The 19,297-nt window shown below is 42.1% G+C and overlaps 1 protein-coding gene across 2 annotated transcripts in view; it reads left to right on the top strand.

Annotated features, from left to right (window-relative positions):
• The window catches only part of TGFBR3 (transforming growth factor beta receptor 3), a 113,066-nt gene extending 95,380 nt beyond the window's left edge, over positions 1 to 17,686 (top strand). For both annotated transcript variants that reach the window (XM_068141247.1, XM_068141248.1), the window contains exons 15-17: positions 4,461 to 4,496; positions 6,538 to 6,645; positions 13,872 to 17,686. In XM_068141247.1, the coding sequence (XP_067997348.1) occupies positions 4,461 to 4,496; positions 6,538 to 6,645; positions 13,872 to 13,990 (263 nt within the window). In that variant the 3' untranslated portion in view covers positions 13,991 to 17,686. The remainder of the gene's footprint in view (positions 1 to 4,460; positions 4,497 to 6,537; positions 6,646 to 13,871) is intronic.
• Positions 17,687 to 19,297: the final 1,611 nt, after the last annotated feature.

The following is a 19,297-nucleotide window of genomic DNA, read 5'->3' as shown; positions in this document are numbered from 1 at the left end:
TAAACCATGGCACTAAGTGCCTCATCCAGTCTCTTCTTAAACACCTCCAGTGATGGTGGCTCCACCACCTCCCTGGGCAGCCCATTCCAATGGCCAATCACTCTTTCTATGAAGAACTTCTTCCTAACATCCAGCCTAAACCTCCCCTGGTGCAGCTTGAGACTCTATCCTCTTGTTCTGGTGCTGGCTGCCTGGGAGAAGAGACCAACCCCCACCTGGCTACAACTTCCCTTCAGGTAGTTGTAGACAGCAATAAGGTCTCCTCTGAGCCTCCTCTTCTCCAGGCTAAGCAACCCCAGCTCCCTCAGTCTCTCCTCATAGGGCTTGTGCTCCAAACCCCTAACCAGCTTCGCTGCCCTTCTCTGGATACGTTCCAGCAGCTTAACATCTTTCCTAAACTGAGGGGCCCAGAACTGGACACAGGACTCAAGGTGTGGCCTAACCAGTGCTGCATACAGGTGCAGAATGACCTCCTTGCTCCTTCTGACCACACTATTCTTGATATAGGCCAGGATGCCCTTGGTCTTCTTGGCCACCTGGGCATACTGCTGGCTCATGTTCAGCCTACTATCAACCAGTACCCCCAGGTCCCTTTCTGCCTGGCTGCACCCCAGCCACTCTGACCCCAGCCTGTAGCACTGCATGGGGTTGTTGTGGCCAATGTGTAGAACCGGGCACTTAGATGTGTTAAATCTCATGCCCTTGGACACTGCCCATCTGTCCAGTCTGTCAAGGTCCCTCTGCAGAGCTCTCCTACCCTGCCCCCAGCTTGGTGTCATCTGCAAATTTACTGATGATTGACTCAATCCCTTCGTCCAGATCATCAATAAAGAGATTGAACAGGATGGGGCCCAACAATGATCTCTCGGGGACACCACTAGTGACTGGCTGCCAGCTGGATGTGGCACCATTCACCACCACTCTCTGGGCTGAGCCCTGCAGCCAATTCCTAACCCAGCACAGTGCTGCTGTCCAAGCCACGAGCTGACAGCTTGGCCAGGAGTTTGCTGTGGGGGATGGTATGAAAGGCCTTGCTAAAGCCTGATAAGATTGTAAAGTAAAGGATGGACACTGAGGAGAGAATCATTAGACTTAAAGAGCAAAAGATGAGATGTGTAAAGCTATTTTAGCTCCACTTTGGGGCTTGTTTGATTTTGTAGTCTTTATGATTACATAAACATGACTGTGGCTAGTAACTGGTTGAAGGACTTGGAAAGGCTGAGGAGCATTATGAGATAATGCTAAATGGCATGGTGAAAGTGTACTACAGCTTACAGATATTCCCTGAGAGTGACAAGAACTATGAACTGTTTTCACAGTTTCATTTAATTTGGAAGTTTTTGTTAGTGAATCACTCTGACAACAGCATCAGTCACATTTTGATGCATTCATACAAGAAAATAAATGTGTTTTCCTTTCTTTTAGTCTTAGCATGAGATTTTAATGAGAAGCTTCAATGGCTTCTTGTGCACATCAAAATCTTCCAATTGTGTCCAAAGGCTGTTTGACCTTTGGAATGCTTTCTAGGGAGTGTCAAAAGGATGGCGATCGGAAGCCTTTTAAACTCCATTGTACAGTATGTGCTTCGTAGTCTTTGAACAATTTAAAGTACCACACACCATTGCTAGGGAACATAAGAATAAACTATTTCTGTTACTAGTCTTCAAACCAGCCTGTGTTTAGGTTTTGGGATGGTTCTTGTGGGTTTTTTATACAAATTTCTTAATACAGATCAGATCCACTATGAATTAAAGTCATCTCGGTAAATTAAAGCCATGCTTTGGGCCTAATTCTGCACTCTCTGGAAGCTCTCTCTGCTTACTGGGAATGAGTAAATCCTGCAACTGAAATTCAGCTTTCAATGAAGAGACTTGTACTCTGAGCTCCCTTGCCCTTCTGATGTGTGGAGCATTGTGCTCCTGTCTCGGGCTTCACTCAGAATGTTGTCTTTGTCAGAGGCACAAGGTCTTAGTGTGCAAAGACAAGCTAAATTTATAGAGATTAGTTATAAGACAACAGTGTGATAGAGCATTTTGTTGCATTGTGGGTGATTTAGTCTAATTGTGGGATGTTTGGTGGAAATCTTACCAACATATCGTTGCTTTCAGACATAATACAAAGTGGCACATTAACTACATAGCTTTGTTGGTATGCAGTTGTTCCACAGTGAATCAAGAAACCCTTTTCTAAAAGCCAAATGCCATCATTGGCCAGTAAGTGAACCTAAGAATTGGAAAAGAAATTGTATTGTGCCATTGAACAAGAAAATATACATCTTGGTCTTCATTTTCTTTCATGTGATGAAAGCCAGCTTTCATTGTTGTAAACCACATTATATGAGTTACTGTCATTGGATCTTCTTTCCAAGCCAAATGTAGGAGCCGTCCACTTTGACATCTCAAGTCAGAACAACCTGGCCATTGCAAAGGTGTTGTCTTTTTCTCTTCAGACATAAGCTTATGGTTGTCATTGACTGTAAAAGAAGTCAAAACTGTATATTTATATAAAAATAACTTCCTACTAATTTTGTTAGTAATTTGCTAGCTCAGTTACTTACACATTGTTGATTCCAGTTGAAGTGTCTAAAACCTAACTCCATGCCGCATTCTTTTTCCTTTGCATTCCTACATTTCACACACATGCTCTCTCACTTCAATGAAAGGTGTGTGGATGACCATTTAAGTGCTAGGAAATGCATGTTCTCCTGTTGAAAGAACCTGCCAGTGTCATTGGTCAGATTTTTGCAAAGCGTGGGACCTTCAGATTATAATTTCAGCAGCAAAAGAAGACAGGTCATAGAAAGTGTTTCTATCCTACAAAGGTACAGAAAAATCATGGTCATTTCTAAGGGCTGGCTGTTAATGTTTTTTTAATTAGATGCTCTTCCTTGTCCTCAAGGATTCTTATTGCTCTCTGTTGCTCTGAACCAACCACATTGAAATACATGTAAGAACTGAATGACTGGGGAGAATTGGTAAAGGGTTGTACAGCCTGTGATTCTCTGTCGAGAGGCCAATGACAAAATGGGCATGGAAAATTCATTTTTCCCTCATCTCAGAAGGCATTTTCTTGGCACTTGGGATACGCTAGCAGTGTGTTTAGACAATCTGATAGTGCCCTTACCCATGTTTGTACTGTTCAGTACTCCTTGGTTTCAGTCCAGCCTTCATCACAAATCCTACATTCAGTTAGGCTGTTGCTGTTATGTGTGCTTAACGCTTCCAGCGAACTCATGCGTGCACACACCCCCTTTTAAGTTCTCACCTGTTTCCTGCTACTGTTCCACCTGTTTCCTACCAGCCTGAGAAGAGTGATCTGGAAGAGATACTTGTGTATTAGAACAAGTGACAATAATGCAGGCAGATTGCATCTCAGAGTCTAAGGATTTTATAGCATATTGCTGGCAGTTCAATACTGATATGTAGGTTTTAGAAGTTAGGATTATAGTCTTGGTTTAAGAATACTTCAGATATATTTATTTTCAGTATTTTTGAGTGGCTGTGTTTACACAGCAATGAAGTTATTTTCCAGTTGCTAAAGATACAAAACCAAGTACTGGGATGCTATCTTATCAAATCCTTTTATGGCTGTTGCACTGCACATAGTCAGATAAGTCAGAATTCAAATGAGATCCCTAGGTTACTGGGCAATCTAGAAGCAAACTGCAGCTAACCAAACAGGTCCTTGGATCTGAAGCCAGAATCTCTGGCTCTTGTGCTTCAGATGGCATTCTTGGAGAAAGATGAGAGAAGCCATATAAGCTAAAGTCTTAATTTTTTAAACACATGTTTACTTGTCTCTTTCTGTTACATGCTGATAGTAATGATAATATTTATATCCTTGCCAAGAATAATAGCTTTGTTTTCTTTATGCAATTAAAAACCAAAACAAAACCAAAAAGCCACCCACAAAACACCCAACTTTCAAGGGAAAATGTGTGAATCAACACTCATTCACGCAGTTTGGACAAAGCAGTATGTACCGTGCCACAACACTGACTCCTCTGTATAAGTGACTGACAATGTTTGGTTTTAATTTTTTTGTTTGTAATTTAGAATGCTGCTATCTCCTGTTTGTGATTAGTGTGTAGTCAGCTGACTGTAATCACCTCAAAAGAGCCTTTGTGATCATTGCTCTTTAAGAGCTCCATGTAGGGGTAACCGCTCTGGGTCAGACTCAGTGACATCTGGGTGGGAAAGGCTGCAGTGTACTTGCCAGCAAAATATATGATGCATGAAGAGTACTGTAGATCTGTTCCCCCCAAGGAGTGATCAATATCCAAATAGAATTTTTCTGAGCTGAGAAAGATTATTGAGTTCAGGCCAGTTTTCCTGAAGTTCCGGGTGTGTAAAAAGCATAGTTCATGTCTTAATCCTGAAAGTTGCTTGCACAGTTCACAGAATGTATGTAGAACTCTGATTAATGGTTTCTGCTTTGTTTTGTTGTTGTTTTTAAATTAGATCCTGCCCTTCCAAAGCCAAATGTGAGACAGCCACGTAAGTAACTCTTAAACCAATCTCTTTTAATCTAGAAAGTATTAGGTAAATGGAGAAAATTATTTTCAAGCTTCGTGTGTGTGTGTGTGTGTGTGTGTGTGTTAAATTCTGGGACAGAACAGAATTCTGACTGTGTTACTGATTGAGAGATTCCAGGCAGCATTGAGAGAGAAGGTCTGTGACCTTTTGTGTAGGTGAAAATCAAATTTGGGAAAACACCATTGAGAGCTTCACCCTTAGCAAGTTTGTTTGCTGATTGTGTGTGTATTTCCCCCTTCTTTGCTGAGGCTGCTGCTTCCCAATACTAGGATTTCAGCAGCAATGCCATCTTGCAGAGCTCCTGTGTCCTACTCAGTGCTTCATTTGCCTTATACTGCGTCTGGCCACATGCCCATTTACTCTGACACCAGCACTTGCCGGTCATCCTGTAGGTGAGATCACTGACCTCATGGATTTATCTCTTCACGTATTCTGTTGACCTAGTGTCATGAATTAACCAGGGGCAATCACTGCCCCAGAAAGGGAAGAAAAGGAGAGAAGCAACGTTAGATAACAATAATAAACAGGAAAGTGAAGGTGATTTGTAGCTAAAACCAGGAACAAATGGAGAAAAGGGAAGATTAGAAGAGGAAGTGCAAAGAACAGGGTTTTTTTTTCTGCTTTTGTCCCTGTCTTTGGGACTAAATTAGCTCAAAATAGCAAGGGGAATGACAAGTTATGGTTCTGCCACTTCAACCTCCATGTGACTTTCTCCTCTTCACTAAGTTTTGTCTTAAGAGGAGAGGACATCTAGTGACTTCTGGAAAACGAAAACAAAACAGTTGAGTCTAGGAGTGGCTTTTCTGTTTGCATTTAAAATGAACAAATGTGGCCCTAAAGAATCAGAAAAAGCATCCTAGAAGAAATGGGAGAAAAACCTTTTAAGCCACTATCTGTCGGGTGATGTATATGAAATCTTACTCACAGGCACCCAGAAGTGAGTCCTGAAGGCCCTTGCCAAAAGGAGCTGCTGGAGAATACATTTGTCGAAAGTGGAAAAGGGGAATGGCCCTGAGGATTTCAGAAGCTGTTGGGCTGGGGGATGTCCATATGGACATCTGGTGGATGGAAGAACATGTGAAGTGAGAGTGTTGGTTGTGTTTTGTGGACTGAGAAGATCCAGTCAGCTTGTTTCCTGGCCAGCTTAGTCAGTAAAATGGTATTCACTGGTTGAAGCCATTCTGTGCACTCTAAAACATTAAAAGCACTGAGCCTAGAGATCAGTTCTCTAAGAATAATTTCCTCCATGTGATTGTTAGAAGAGTGATTATAAATTTTTTTAAGTACTGCTAATCACCAAAAAGAAAAGCTGAAAGTTTTTCTGTGTGAGTGGTTAATATTGGGGGGCAATGCATCTAGGAATCAGATGCTGTTCCCCTTGAAATGTACTGCAAAGGGCCTCTCCCCTAGAAAGTGATTTGTGTGTGGTTCTATTTTTGTGTTCTGGAATTAATTTCGGTTATTGAAAGCGTTGCCAAATGTGAAAAACAATTGTTTCTATTTATGTTTTTGCTGACTTTTTGCTGGCCTCTCTTCCTTCATAATAGCAGTTCCGTTCTCCACCTAGATTTCAGACCAAGCTTGCAGGAGATGCAGGGGAAAGTGTGCTTGAAGGTTGGGGCATTTAAACGGAAAGCATCTTTTGCCAAAAGCCTTAGCCCTTTTAAAACACATTTGTAAGATAAATGGGAATTTAATTGAAAACAAGTTATTAACATCCAGCTGAAAATGCTTTAATTTTGCAACATTTTCCAGATTTGGGTGTGCTGAGCTGGGGTTTTGCTTTGTGATGTGGAACATTTGGTTGGACTGAAGCCAGTCTCTGAAAGCATCACTTCTATTTCCTTGATGCAAATCCTCTACTCTGTTCTTCAAAATAAAGCTTAATTAACTATGAAATTTTTTAAAACCCTTTTCCATGGAAGGGTTACAGGGTGAATTCTGTAAAGTCGTACTGCCACTGGAAATAAAAAGTCCTTATTCTTTGTGTTTACCTTTGTAGCTGTGTTCTACGGTCTGGACACGCTGACTGTCGTGGGCATTGCCTTTGCAGCATTTGTAATTGGAGCCCTGCTCACAGGAGCACTCTGGTTCATCTATTCACACACAGGTAAGCAGCAGGGCTCTTACAAGCTTCTGTGCACATCACACCCCAGGAAACACAGTGTGGCCTGAATTCTTGCAGGGTGGGACGAGAAGGGAGGTGTGGCCAGCCGTGGCTGTCCTGGACTTTTTTCCTTGCTCTCTGTTCTTACTAGAGTGTTTTGCAGCAACTCCTCCTGTGAACCTCTTGGTGTGTATCAGCAGATTGAAAGTTGATCTTCCCTAAAGGAAGGTGTAATAACACTATGAACATGATTTAAAAGTTGCTAAAATAATTTTAAACATGAATCTTAAGAACTCCTATGGGGCATGAAGTAAAACTGCGTATTCCTGGCTTGTGAATTATCATTATTAACATCTCTGCATTTCAAATTTAGTTATCATTTCAGTTAATGGATCTCTTTTGGTTCCCATACTCCTTTTTAATAGTATTTTTCAGTTACTAAGTTGGGCTGATGATAACAGGGGTTATGATGTGACCAGTACAAAGACTGGGCCAAGCGGATAAGGGAGTGCTTTATTTAGACATATTCTGACGTATACATATTCTGAACATAAGTAGACTTGAAAGAGTTTCTTGGGCCTTCATTTACATAAAATTTTCCCCCCAATTAATTATTCCTCCATTCTTCAACTGTTAAATTGGTGGAAGTTGTATGTAATCTCACACAGTTCTGTGCAACTGGATAAGCAGCAATGTGCCTGAACTGGTGCAGCCCTTATGCATAGATAATTTTTCAGTAACTCCTCAGGTACTTGTTTTCCATACTAAACTAAATTAGCAGAAATACAGTGCTGTACTGGGAGAGGAGGAAGCTTCAGGAGCATTCTGTTGGTGGTACAGACAAATGAATGCTGGGGGTCTTGATTTGCAGCACCTCACCTGGGGTGGTTGTGGATCGCAGGGTCTCTTACAATCCCTACAGCATGCTGGACTCCCAGATAATTCCACTTTTGACCTTGGAAGTTATTGCCAAGATCTCTGGGAGATGGAGAGAATGTGAGGTCAATTATTCCAAACCTGTGCAGCTCTGTAGCACTGAAATTCTCCCGTGGCCCACTGCAGGGACTTTTTCAGCATCTAATACCTCACACAAGTTATTTAGGAGTGAAAATCCATCCCTGTCAGGTCAGAGCTTGTGTAAATATTGTGACCCAAGAGCTTATGTTAATTTGGAAAAAAAAAGTACAAATGAACCCTGTGGGATTTTTTTTCCAGTTGGCAGTACAACTTTGTATAAGCAGTGTAATACTTCTAAATGCATCAGCTGTGCATGAAACTTCCTTGTTTGGAATTGAGGCAAATGTGGAAAATTTAAAGGGGGTGATAATATGGATAAATGGTTTAATTATGCCTCGTGTACCACTGAAACATTGTGAGAGAAAATTAAGTGCTATTTCAATAAATAGATGTGTAAGTTAGGAAAGTAATTTCCAAATAGGTGGCCTTTATTAACAAGCAATTTAAACAGTTGTGAAATTAACATCATTAGTCCTGCATTTGTTGAAGTTCAATCTCTACTTGTATACAGAACTATGTCTGGACACATGTTGTGTATCAGAGTCAAGAAACACTTTGAGGCCAACACTAGGACTTGGACCAATCCCATTAAAAGAGTTACATTAACAATGTATATCAATCACAGTGACTATGTACAAGCAGTGGAGAGGGCAGCTGCTAAGGTTTTGTGTTTGAGAGATGAAAATAAGTGGAGAAAAAGGCCAGATAAAATGCAGTAAATGAGAAGAAAAGAAAGGAAGGAGACATTGTAACTCAGATCAAAGAATCTCAGAAATGATTAAAAAATATCTAGGAAGTTAATCTGATTCCAATTTTCAAAGGGTTGTGAAAGTGAACCTATGCTCCTCTGCAATTTTTTTTTTTTCTGTGCCTAATTTCTTATATCTACCAAGCACAGTTTGGAGCAGAGTGCAGTGAAGGCTCTGGCAGGGACAGTCTCCTCAAGGATGACTATTGCGGTAGACAAGATAATCCAACTGTAGTGGAAACATTTTAGAGCTGGCTTCAGACTTATATTAAAATTAGTAGGAGAAAAAAGCTGAATTTCATCTACAGAGTGGCCATCTTTTGCCACAAGAGTTCCTGCATTGCTGAATTGTGTTCAGGGATCTCATCTATTGTTGCAAGTAGACTGGGTTTCTAATGCATGATTTAGGCTAAAGATTGGAAAATGAGTTAATTCCCAAAATGTGTTTTGGTGATACACAGAGCATGAACAAAACTGCTGCTGCTGGAGAATGGCAGCTTGGGATGTGTGAAGTAAGTTTGTTGCTGCAGTGCTATGCGCAGTAGAGCAAAAGAGCACATTTTGGGAGTAGTAAGAAAGTTTGCCAATATACTCTTATCGATCTGTCTCTACTGGCAGACACATTCTAGCATGGAGAAAGCTTTATATGAATGAGTTCTTTTGTTCATCTTGATAGGCTGTTAACATGAAAACCTCAAACAATTGATAACAGAGAAGAACTAAGTGGAATTTCATTCCCAAATATTGAACAAGGATTGTTGTGTTGAGTTTCTTTCATGTGGGGCTTTTGCTGATTTCAGTCACGAAAAATTCCTGCCAGAGCATCAAAATTGTGCTTTGGAATATTCTAGATTCTCTGATACAATTCAACATGGAGTACAGTTGTCCTCAAATACACCAGTAGCAAGGGAAGAGAAAGGTGAAGCTAGGATTATAGCAACAGAGAAAGAATTGTAGCTGACTTTTCTGCAAAAGGACCCTCTACTTCTGATCTTTTTTTCCAGTCAGTTAAAGGACATGAAATGTGGTTGAAAGCTTTACACAGCAGTGCTGGTCCTGCCCAGAGAGAACCCAAGACTAAAGGGAAAGCAGCAGAGCTTTGCCACAACCCAATGTACAAAAAAAGAAACAAAAAATTACCATGTGCATGGATGCAGAAATTTAAGTATCTGCCAATATAATACCTGTCCTAATAGCAATCATTCACTGTGTTTAGGAAGGCACAAGCACAAGTCTTACTAAATGAGTCTGCTAAAGCAAGTAAAGTGTGTAACAGAGAACATCAGTCACTTCATTCTCTTGGAAAGCGTGCTTTCCTTCTCCAGGCAGTCTTGCAAGTTAAAAGGATAAAATGTTCCAAAATCTGAGAAGTTAAAAGCATCCCTCCTCCCCCACTTCTCTCCCTCTCTTTTTTTTTTTATGGGATCTGATTTAAAATAAACTGACATAGCAACCAATTATATTTGGCAAATGGAGATAGAAAAGCAAACATTCAGACTTCCTGGACAGGGAGTACAACTGGCAGCTTTCCTAAGTGTGAATAATAAAGTGCATGTTGTCGCATTCAGATGGGTAAAAGCTTGTTTACTGTCAATAGATGAGACATGTCCATTTCGAGCAGTTCTGGTTCGGTAACATGAGATACATGAAGCTGTTTACACAAAAAACAGATGGGGAATGCCTCTTCTGTGATAGTTTACATTTCTTTACATCCTTTTAATGAACATTCTTTGAAAAAACGTCACTGCAGATTAGCTAGGCGTTGAGGAAGCACAATGCAGGGAAAATCAGACCAGATGTAGTTGCTAGACTGTGTTGATAGCGTCAGTGTGATTTGGGGTTATTTTTTGCCTTGAGGACATTGAGAGTTGGTTATAATTCAGCAAGTGATTGTGGTATAACAGCACTGCTGATCGTGCTCTAGAAATGGAGTGCTGCAGAGGCAACTGAACTGCAGCGGAGGGGCCGGGGCTGCTGTCCAAAAGGAGGGGAAGGTGCCTCCTAAGATGTTTGCCTGAGGAGCCAGCAGGAGTAGAGTGAGCTCTTGGGCTCGCCTGGGGACTCCAGTACCGTGCTTGTCACTTTGCCATAAAATAAAACTAGCATATGTTTAGCTTGTAAATGGATTTCTGGTTAAAAGCATATAGAATGTATGGCCGTGCCGAGGCTGATGCAAAGCTGTGTGTAATCATGTGGTCTGTAAAACGGGTGACAGCGGAGCTGCAAGGAGAGCAAGAGGGAGGGCGCAGGGGCTGGGGGCCCCATCAGGGGAGTGGAGCAGCTATAGCAGCTTCTCCTCTGCCTCCAGCGGTTGGGGCTCACCCATTTGTTGTTTTCTGATGTTTGTGTTCTCTTGTTTTGTTTTAATAAAAGGGAGTTTGCTCTCACTGCCTTTATAAAGATATCCTGTAGTAGAAAAGGAAGGAAGACTTGTACACAAACAAATGGAGGAGAAGGGAGCAAGTTGGGAGGGGAAGGCTTCCAAACAAGGCTTATGAGAGCTTTTACAGCATGATGACACAGACTTTGATTTGATACCATTTACTCTGGTGGCTTTCAAAGCCTTTTCTAGTGCAAGTTAAAGTGGAAACTTGGCCTATTTGCAGATGACTGGAGGTAGATTCTGACCCTGCTTGTGTGTGAGCAGAAATCTGCTTGCAGACAAGCTCCATACCAATTTCTTACACGGGCAAAAAAAAAGAATAAAAACCTCTTACAAGGGTAAATTCTGGATTGAGTGCTGGATTAAAAAATGAGGTACTCACTCTCTTTTTAAACATTTAATTTGCCTCCTGGATCACAGAGTCACAGAACGTTAGAGGTTGGAAGGGACCACCAGGGATCATGTCCAACCCCCCTGACAAAAGTCAGATCACCTAGGGTAGTCTGCACAGGAATGCATCCAGGCAGGTTTTGAAAGTCTCCAGAGAAGGATGATGTGGTTTAGTTAGTTGGGTTTTTGTCCTGTCCAGTCCCTCCTTTCCTCCCCGTTTCTAGACCAGTGGGGCGTAAGGCAAGAGCTTTGTGTTGTGGGGCCTTTCATGCGCTTACAGCTGTGGCTGCAGCATGATCTAGCAGCAGGCCTGCCGGTTGCCATTGCAAAGAGCAGTTGCAAGCCTCTGCTGCGAGAAATCCCCAGATCTCCCTTGTTTATATCAGACTTCTGAATACTGAGCAGCCTGCAGAAGATTTTCTGGCCTGAGCCACAAAGTGTTAAAGGCACACTTCCTCCATGGCCACATTCCTGAGGAGCTCAGAACTCTGGCAGCTGGGCAGCAGCACACAGGGCATGGGGATGTGCCAGAGCGGCTCCCGTGGGAGGAAGCTGGCTCATCCCTGCCCTGTAATAACCCTCTGGATGCAGGCTGTGCCTCCTGCCTTCACCCTGTCACTGAAGCATGAGAGCTCTACCAAATCCTGAGCAGGGAAGAAAAATTCGACTCTACAGACCTTGGGCAATGTGAAGCAGGAGATCTGCATCACTACAACTGTATGAGGCAGGAGATGTACCAGCCTTTGGTTTATTTCTTTTTCTTTTTCCCCAGTAGTTCTTGCCCATGATCCTGCAAAATGTTTGTGTCTTGCTCCTTTGCTAGGAAAGCAGCCATGCTGGTGCTGGCTGCCACGGTTGGGCTGGAGCTCAAGCAGCAGCAGTGTGTCCCTTTTACTGTACTGAGGTCACAGGTTCACATCCTGACAGATGAGCTCAAGGGAGGGGGCAGCAGCAGTGCACTATTTTGCTAAGGTTGCAGATTTGAGTGCTGTCATTTAAAAATGCCAGAGTTAGGGTTTCTGACATGGTCTTGTGATCTTTTGGGCATTTACATAATGGTGTAATTTTTTTACTTCTATGCTAGTTGAGAGAGATTTATTTATTTTTTTCACCAGGGGATCCCAGCCACAAGTGCAGAAAGAGGTGTAAAAAGAGCAGGGTAAAATCTAGGTTTTATCAGAAACCATAAATCTGGCTTTAATGCCTGGTGTTTAATTTGGCAATCCAAACAACAAAGGGCTTTTAATTAACTGTCAGTAAGCAATTAACAGAAATGGAGAGACTTGTTTTCACTATAGGTTATAAGCCTTACCTACCAGGATGATTAAGGAACTGGAGCATGTGCCCTATGTGCTGGGTTCTGCACATTGGCCACAACAACCCCATGCAGTGCTACAGGCTGGGGTCAGAGTGGCTGGAGAGCAGCCAGGCAGAGAGGGACCTGAGGGTGCTGGTTGATGGTAGGATGAACATGAGTCTGCAGTGTGCCCAGGCAGCCAAGAGGGCCAATGGCATCCTGGCTTGCATTAAGAACAGTGTGGCCAGCAGGAGCAGGGAGGTCATTCTGCCCCTGTACACTGCACTGGTTAGGCCACACCTTGAGTACTGTGTCCAGTTCTGGGTCCCTCAGTTTAGGAAGGATGTTGACTTGCTGGAACGAGTCCAGAGAAGGGCAACGAAGTTAGTGAGGGGCTTGGAACACAAGCCCTATGAGGAGAGGCTGAGGGAGCTGGGGCTGCTTAGCCTGGAGAGGAGGAGACTCAGGGGTGACCTTATTGCTCTCTACAACTACCTGAAGGGAGGTTGTAAACAGGCAGCGGTTGGTCTCTTCTGCCAGGCAGCCAGCACCAGAACAAGAGGACACAGTCTCAGGCTGCGCCAGGGGAAGTTCAGGCTGGAGGTCAGGAGGAAGTTTTACACGGAGAGAGTGATTGCCCATTGGAATGGACTGCCCGGGGAGGTGGTGGAGTCGCTGTCACTGGAGGTGTTCAAGAGGAGACTTGACAGGGTGCTTGGTTACATGGGTTAGTTGATTGGGTGGTGTTGGGTGATAGGTTGGACGTGATGATCTTGAAGGTCTCTTCCTACCTGGTTTATTCTATTCTATGAGGAGAGACTGAGCCCTGGGGCTTTTTAGTCCAGAGAAGACTGAGAGGGGATTTAATAAATGTTTATAAATATCTGAAGGCTGGGTGTCAAGAGGGAGGGGACAGGCTCTTCTTCATTGCACCCTGTGATAGAACAAGGGGTAATGGATATAAACTACAGCACAGGAGGTTCTACTTCAACATGAGGAGGAACTTCTTCACTGTGAGAGTCAGAGAGCAGTGGAACAGGCTGCCCAGGGAGGTTGTGGAGTTTCCTTCTCTGGAGATTTTCCAGACCCATCTGGTTGCATTCCTGCGCAACCAGCACTAGATTCTATGGTCCTGCTCTTGGGGTGGGGGGTTGTAAGGGGTGGACTCAATGATCTTTGGAGGTCCCTTTCAATCCCTAACATCCTGTGATCCTGTGAGTCTGGTCACATTTTCAACAGTACTCGGAGGTCTGTCACCCAAGATAGGCATTGCATGGAAATACAAATCACTGGAAGGGGAAGACTGGGAACGAACGTGTTGCTGTTTCCTAAGACAACCAGCATTTTCGGTTTCCCTTCTCTTGACCCCACTTTTTCTCTCCCCTTTCCCTCAGGGGAAGCAGTGGCAAGACAGCAGGTCCCAAGGTCACCACCAGCCTCTGAGAACAGCAGCGCCGCGCACAGCATCGGCAGCACGCAGAGCACCCCCTGTTCCAGCAGCAGTGCAGCCTAACTCCAGAGGGAGCATAGTCGAGGAGCAACATAGCAGTGCATAGGTTCAAAGGACTGTGTGTGGAGATCAGCTTTTTAAAGTTAAAAGGATTGGTTTGGTTGCCTTTGGGAAAAAGGAAAAGAAAAAAAAAAAAGTGGAGGAATTTTTTTACAGGGAAAAACAAAAAAAAAGACTGATTTTCTTTGGGGGAAGCCACTGTTTGTGTGAGTGTGTCTGCGTGCACACAGTGCATGGGTAAACACAGCCTGTTGGATCTACTAGAGCATCTTATGCTACATGTGACAAAGCTACTAATCGTTCAGTACTGCAACCTTCTTCTAGGGGTCCGTGGGCCCTCAATGTGAAATCTATGCCAGTTTGGAAAAATGCTGCTTTGTCTGTATGACTTTCTTATTACCCTAAACTGTCTCATTGACACAAGGTATTCATTAAGGGAATTCAAGAAGATAAGCAGAAAAAAGATGAACACAGGTCAAAGGGTTTCTGTTTGTCTAAGCAAGAAAGCCTCAAGGTCAGACCCCTTTGGTTAATAACATTTTATTACTTCAGCTATGTTTAGCCAGTTTTGAGTAACCTTTGTTTTGTTAAGCTTCTGGCTACAGCATCTCATTTGCTTTCCTGTTGTGTTTGCAGCTTCAGGTTTGTTGCAGGTATTTTTGTTTTAATATGCATTGGTTTGCTAATTGGAGAAGAACACACTCTGACATTCCCTTTCTTGTTCTCTGGGCCAAAGCTCTTTAATAAGAGATTTTTTTTTCCACACCTACTCTACCAAATACAGGCATACACACATATTAAGGCAAATAATGCTTTTATGCACTAACATAGATGTGTGTATACCTTCAATGGCAAGGTTTTTGTGCAAATAGATGTATACCTAAGCACAGAGAGCCTAACTTACCACTTTAACAATTGGGAAGTTAGCTCAGTGTGCCTTTCATAGAGAAAATATATAATGCATACATATACTAAAAAATAAAACCCAAACAAAACAAAACCAAAAATTACCAACCCCAAAACCAACGAACAAAACTGTCTCTTCAGTTTATAATAGGTAGATAAAGGAGATTAAAAAAGTGATTTGGTTCTAATCTTTGAGCTAGCACAAATTCTCTTTGAAAGGAGAGATAGTTTTGAGGGCAGAAAGAGTGTGCAGCAGAGCCTGCTGTTTGGGCAGAATACTGCCTATCAAAATGAAGCTATTCTCTTAAGACAGTAGTGCAGTTCTTTGTGTCTAACTGTTGTATGAGCGTTGCAATTGGATAGTCCCAAAGTAGTGTGGGAATGTGAGATGGCAGAAAGATACTAATTGTCACAGTATTCTCTTGGTGTCAGTGCCACATCTCGACAGTCAAATCGATGCCAAATGAAAGGACGCTTCTGACGTGTCATTTGTTTGACTGTTTTATTGCCACTTTGTGATTGTAATGTGTTCTACTGATTCTTCTCCTTTGAGAGCTGAGTGTCTTTCATTAATTTTAGTGAAGGCTACCCATGTTCTGCAAGAGGAGAGGGGGATTTATTACACTAGAGTTGTAGTCTGCTCTGAATTCTGAGCTGCAGATTTCTTTTGCTGATTCTACACTTGTGCCTTACTTATGCCAGGTTGGTCAAAGTGCAAGATACGCAATAGATGTAGGTGCCCAGGATCAGGTGGAATATTACTCACTTTAAATCAAATCTGTTACTAATCCTGCAGACATTTATGCAGGTGAATAACTACTCGCTCATCCTTGCTAGCACAAGCACATACTCACTCTACACATGATGGCTATTCTCAGAGCCGTGTATAGAGTTACTCCTATGAAGAGTGTTTCATGTTACCAGGCCCATGAGTAGTCCTGGTGGCAGTGACAGGATCCTCGTGTAAGCGTAGTTATCCCCGTGCGTAAGGGTGTGCAGGATTGGCTCTGTGACGAGGTGTTGGGAGGATGAATGTGCTACCTGTGTGGTTGAAAAGAAAGTGCTTTGCCTAACCTTCAGCAGAATGTATTGTATAAGCATATTCTATGTATAAAATCTTTAAAGATGTCTTCAGAGAAGACTAGAGTCTTTAAGTTCAATCATAGCTATATTTTACTACATTAAATTTCTGTATAAAGATATATTTAAATGTTTTAGTTCAACGTTAAGTTACTCTATATGAAATGTTTAATTCCAATTACTGTGAAATTTATGTATTGTAAATGTTCCCCCTGTTTTAACCCCTTCCTTCCTCAAGATATTTTATGAAGTAGATTCTTATAGGAAGTATTAGATTGGGTTGTTGGGATGGACAGGTCGAAATCTTTTATGTAAAATAGATAATTGTATATTTTTGAGAGACATGCTGCATTATAAACAAATTTTGTTGTTTTTTTAAATCAAAAATTTAATTTTAAAATAACTTAGATTTCTATTTACTGTTGGATAAACCAAAAATATATAAAAGATCAAAGATTCCATTTGTTGGCTTGTATTTTAAATACCTTTTAAATTAACTCGGTGTACTCAGAAATTGTAATCAATCTGAAACAATTGTCTGCTGGACATTACCAAAACTACACGTGATCACTCAGCAGCTGGGACAGGTATTTCTGTTTCAGTAAAGAGAGGGAAAGAGCGAACCAAACTTGGGCATTCCCAGTTAACAGCTTTAAGAAAGAAATGCACACTACTTTCCAGCAGCTGTTCAGCTGCCTGCAGCTCAGAGCGCTGACACGCCTGTAAGCTCTACTCTCAGAGCTGCCATTCTTCTCTAGAGTGAGTTTCTCAGCGTGGTGTGGCAAGCTCCTGAACTGCAAAGCCCACTGGTTCCCACCTGTATCAGACCTGGTCTTGCCATGCTGGACTTGCCATGGCAGATACCTGTGGACTGTGGAAGGCCAGCAAGATGCTTCTGTTGCAGTGGATTGCTTTCAAGCAGGGCTTCAGAGGGACGGACTTCGTGGTAAATTTCAGCATGATGGAATCCACTGCAAAGGAGTTTCTTACATAAGAACAGGAGGGTTTGGCTTAAAAGGGACACAGTCTGTCCTTTAAAAGCTATTAATAATGTACTTAAACTCCAGAGTAGACTGCTCATTGTGTCCTGTCGTCTAATAACTAACTAAACCTTTTACAGCATTTGATTTTGGACATCACTATATTCATGTTTCAAGAAGCCAGATCTGTGTTATGCTATTTTTGTAGCATTTTCCACATGGAAATGAATTTTGCAATATGTCTGTAAATGCTGATGATTGTAACCTTCCCCCTGCCCTTTTCTAACCCTTTCTCTCCTGTATGTACCATTCTGTCTGTTATGTATCTACCTCATGCCCCACAAGAAGACTGTACTGTTGGTTGTGCTGCCAGTCCTTCATGTTGAGGGGACTGTTCTGCCCTGTTGTTGTTTGTCATTTGTGGGGGTGTTCACAGATGTTCACACATCTTCACTGCCATGTGCCTAACAGTTCCAAACACAGTATTCTTGCCTTCAAATAAATAAGTGCCCTTCTTGAAGATCCAAATGCCTAGATTTGTTTTAAATCAAAGGAAGGGAAAAATGTGCTTGCTAATACCTGTGGCCAGTCTGAACACCCCCACTTGTATTTCGTGTTAAATTCTGTATTTTAGTCTTGTTGGAAATGCATAGCTGTACAGTTTTTGATAACCACAGTGTCATGTCATCTTGGTCTCTTGTGCATAATAAAGTATATATCAATTTATTAAAAATTGATGCCGTGATTCATTTATTGGAACTTGTACAGAGCCAGCAACAGTAGATGAAGTTCTGTCTCACTGCCATGTCCTCATGTCCCCTAAGCTTCAGTGGGATTTGGGTTTTGTATCACTGCCTCCATTTTATCCTTTCTTTTTTCTTCTATCCATTAGCTTTGATTGGCTCCTTGCAGAATCCAGCAGGTATGTTTAGTTAAATCTGCTGTTCTTCACTCTAATTTGAAGCTCAAAGCTCTGATCCTGCAGTAGTTTAATTGTTGCATGTCAAGACACAGACTCCCTTCTATCCTGCACAAAGCCTGGCTTGAGCAGAGTCAAGCCTGCTGATCTGCTTTTAGTCCTCTGGGCAGAGCTCCTCTGAGCTGTTGTAGCCATAACTATGTGTACACTGCAGACCCATGAGCAAGGCTGGGATGTGTTTACATTACTGAAGGGTCTTCCTGTGCTGGAGTAGATAAAGTTTGACCATGTATTGGTGGGGCAAGGATTTGGGTGTTTACTATCCTGTTTATTGCTTTCTTTCCTGTATTTCATGTACAGAATATTCTTTATGGACACTCTGGGGGAGCCTGCCTCAGCAGTATTTCCCTGGGTAATTCAAGGATTGTGGTTATTAACTCACACAAGAATTCCCTAGTGAAGGGATCTGAAATGCTTAATAAGCACTTTTAAATAGCAAGATTCCTTCAGTACTGAGAAAGTTACTAATCAGAAGCAATCATAAGCTTGCATGTTGCCTATGACTTAAAACTCACAAAGGTGCAAGATTTGTTGCTTCATAACAATCACGTTTCAGTTTCTGCATTAAAACTTCCCCCACCCTTTTAAAGTGAACTCCATAGAGCTGACTCTTAGTGTAAAGGTACTAGAGCTGGACTTCACTTGCACCTCTGAGGTTTGTGTATTGACTGGTTTGAAAGCATGGTCAGTGTCTTATATAAGGAATTAATTTCAAAATGCAATGGATAGCCATCAAATTGTGATATATTTGCATTATTATTTTTAGACAATAAGAAATAAGAGTCTTACCATATTACAGTGTAAGCATCAATGTTCTGTGTGTAACTTATGTTTGCCAAGCATTTGTGAGTGAAGCATGTGTTTTTGGAGTCAAAAAGTACCAAGTGCCAGTTTCATGACAAACATAGTCCAGAACCTTTCTAATTGAAATAGGATTAAATGCATCAAAGCATTCTCTCCATGGCAGTATAAAATAAAAAGGAGCCAATATTTTGATACAATTACAAAGTGACAGTTGTGAAAATGTGAAGTAGATATTTATGAGCCTGGAAGTCTGTTTGCAGCTGGGGTTTTGTACCATATTCCCAGATCTCCAGCCCTAGACCTGTCCTCGAGAACCTGTGTGCATTTACAGTGTTTGAATTCTTTGCATAAGAAAGATCAAATTACATCACTTCACCTACCCAAAGAAGGTTATGGCTTAAATTACATTTTTACAGTCTCTAATTTGCTGGAAGCCTTCAGGGACTCTCTGTAACATGTCCGGAAGATGATGTGTGCTGTGGTGGCTGCAGGCCTGCTGTGCAGCCAGTTTCGCCTGCCTGGTGTTTAGTTCTGTGCTGTGCTGCAGTTTTACCACGTTCA

This window comes from Melanerpes formicivorus, unplaced genomic scaffold, assembly GCF_026170545.1.
Source record: "Melanerpes formicivorus ecotype bairdi unplaced genomic scaffold, bMelFor1.0.p_v2 SCAF_7, whole genome shotgun sequence".
NCBI lineage: Eukaryota > Metazoa > Chordata > Aves > Piciformes > Picidae > Melanerpes > Melanerpes formicivorus.
This window is presented reverse-complemented; position numbering and strand designations above follow the sequence as displayed.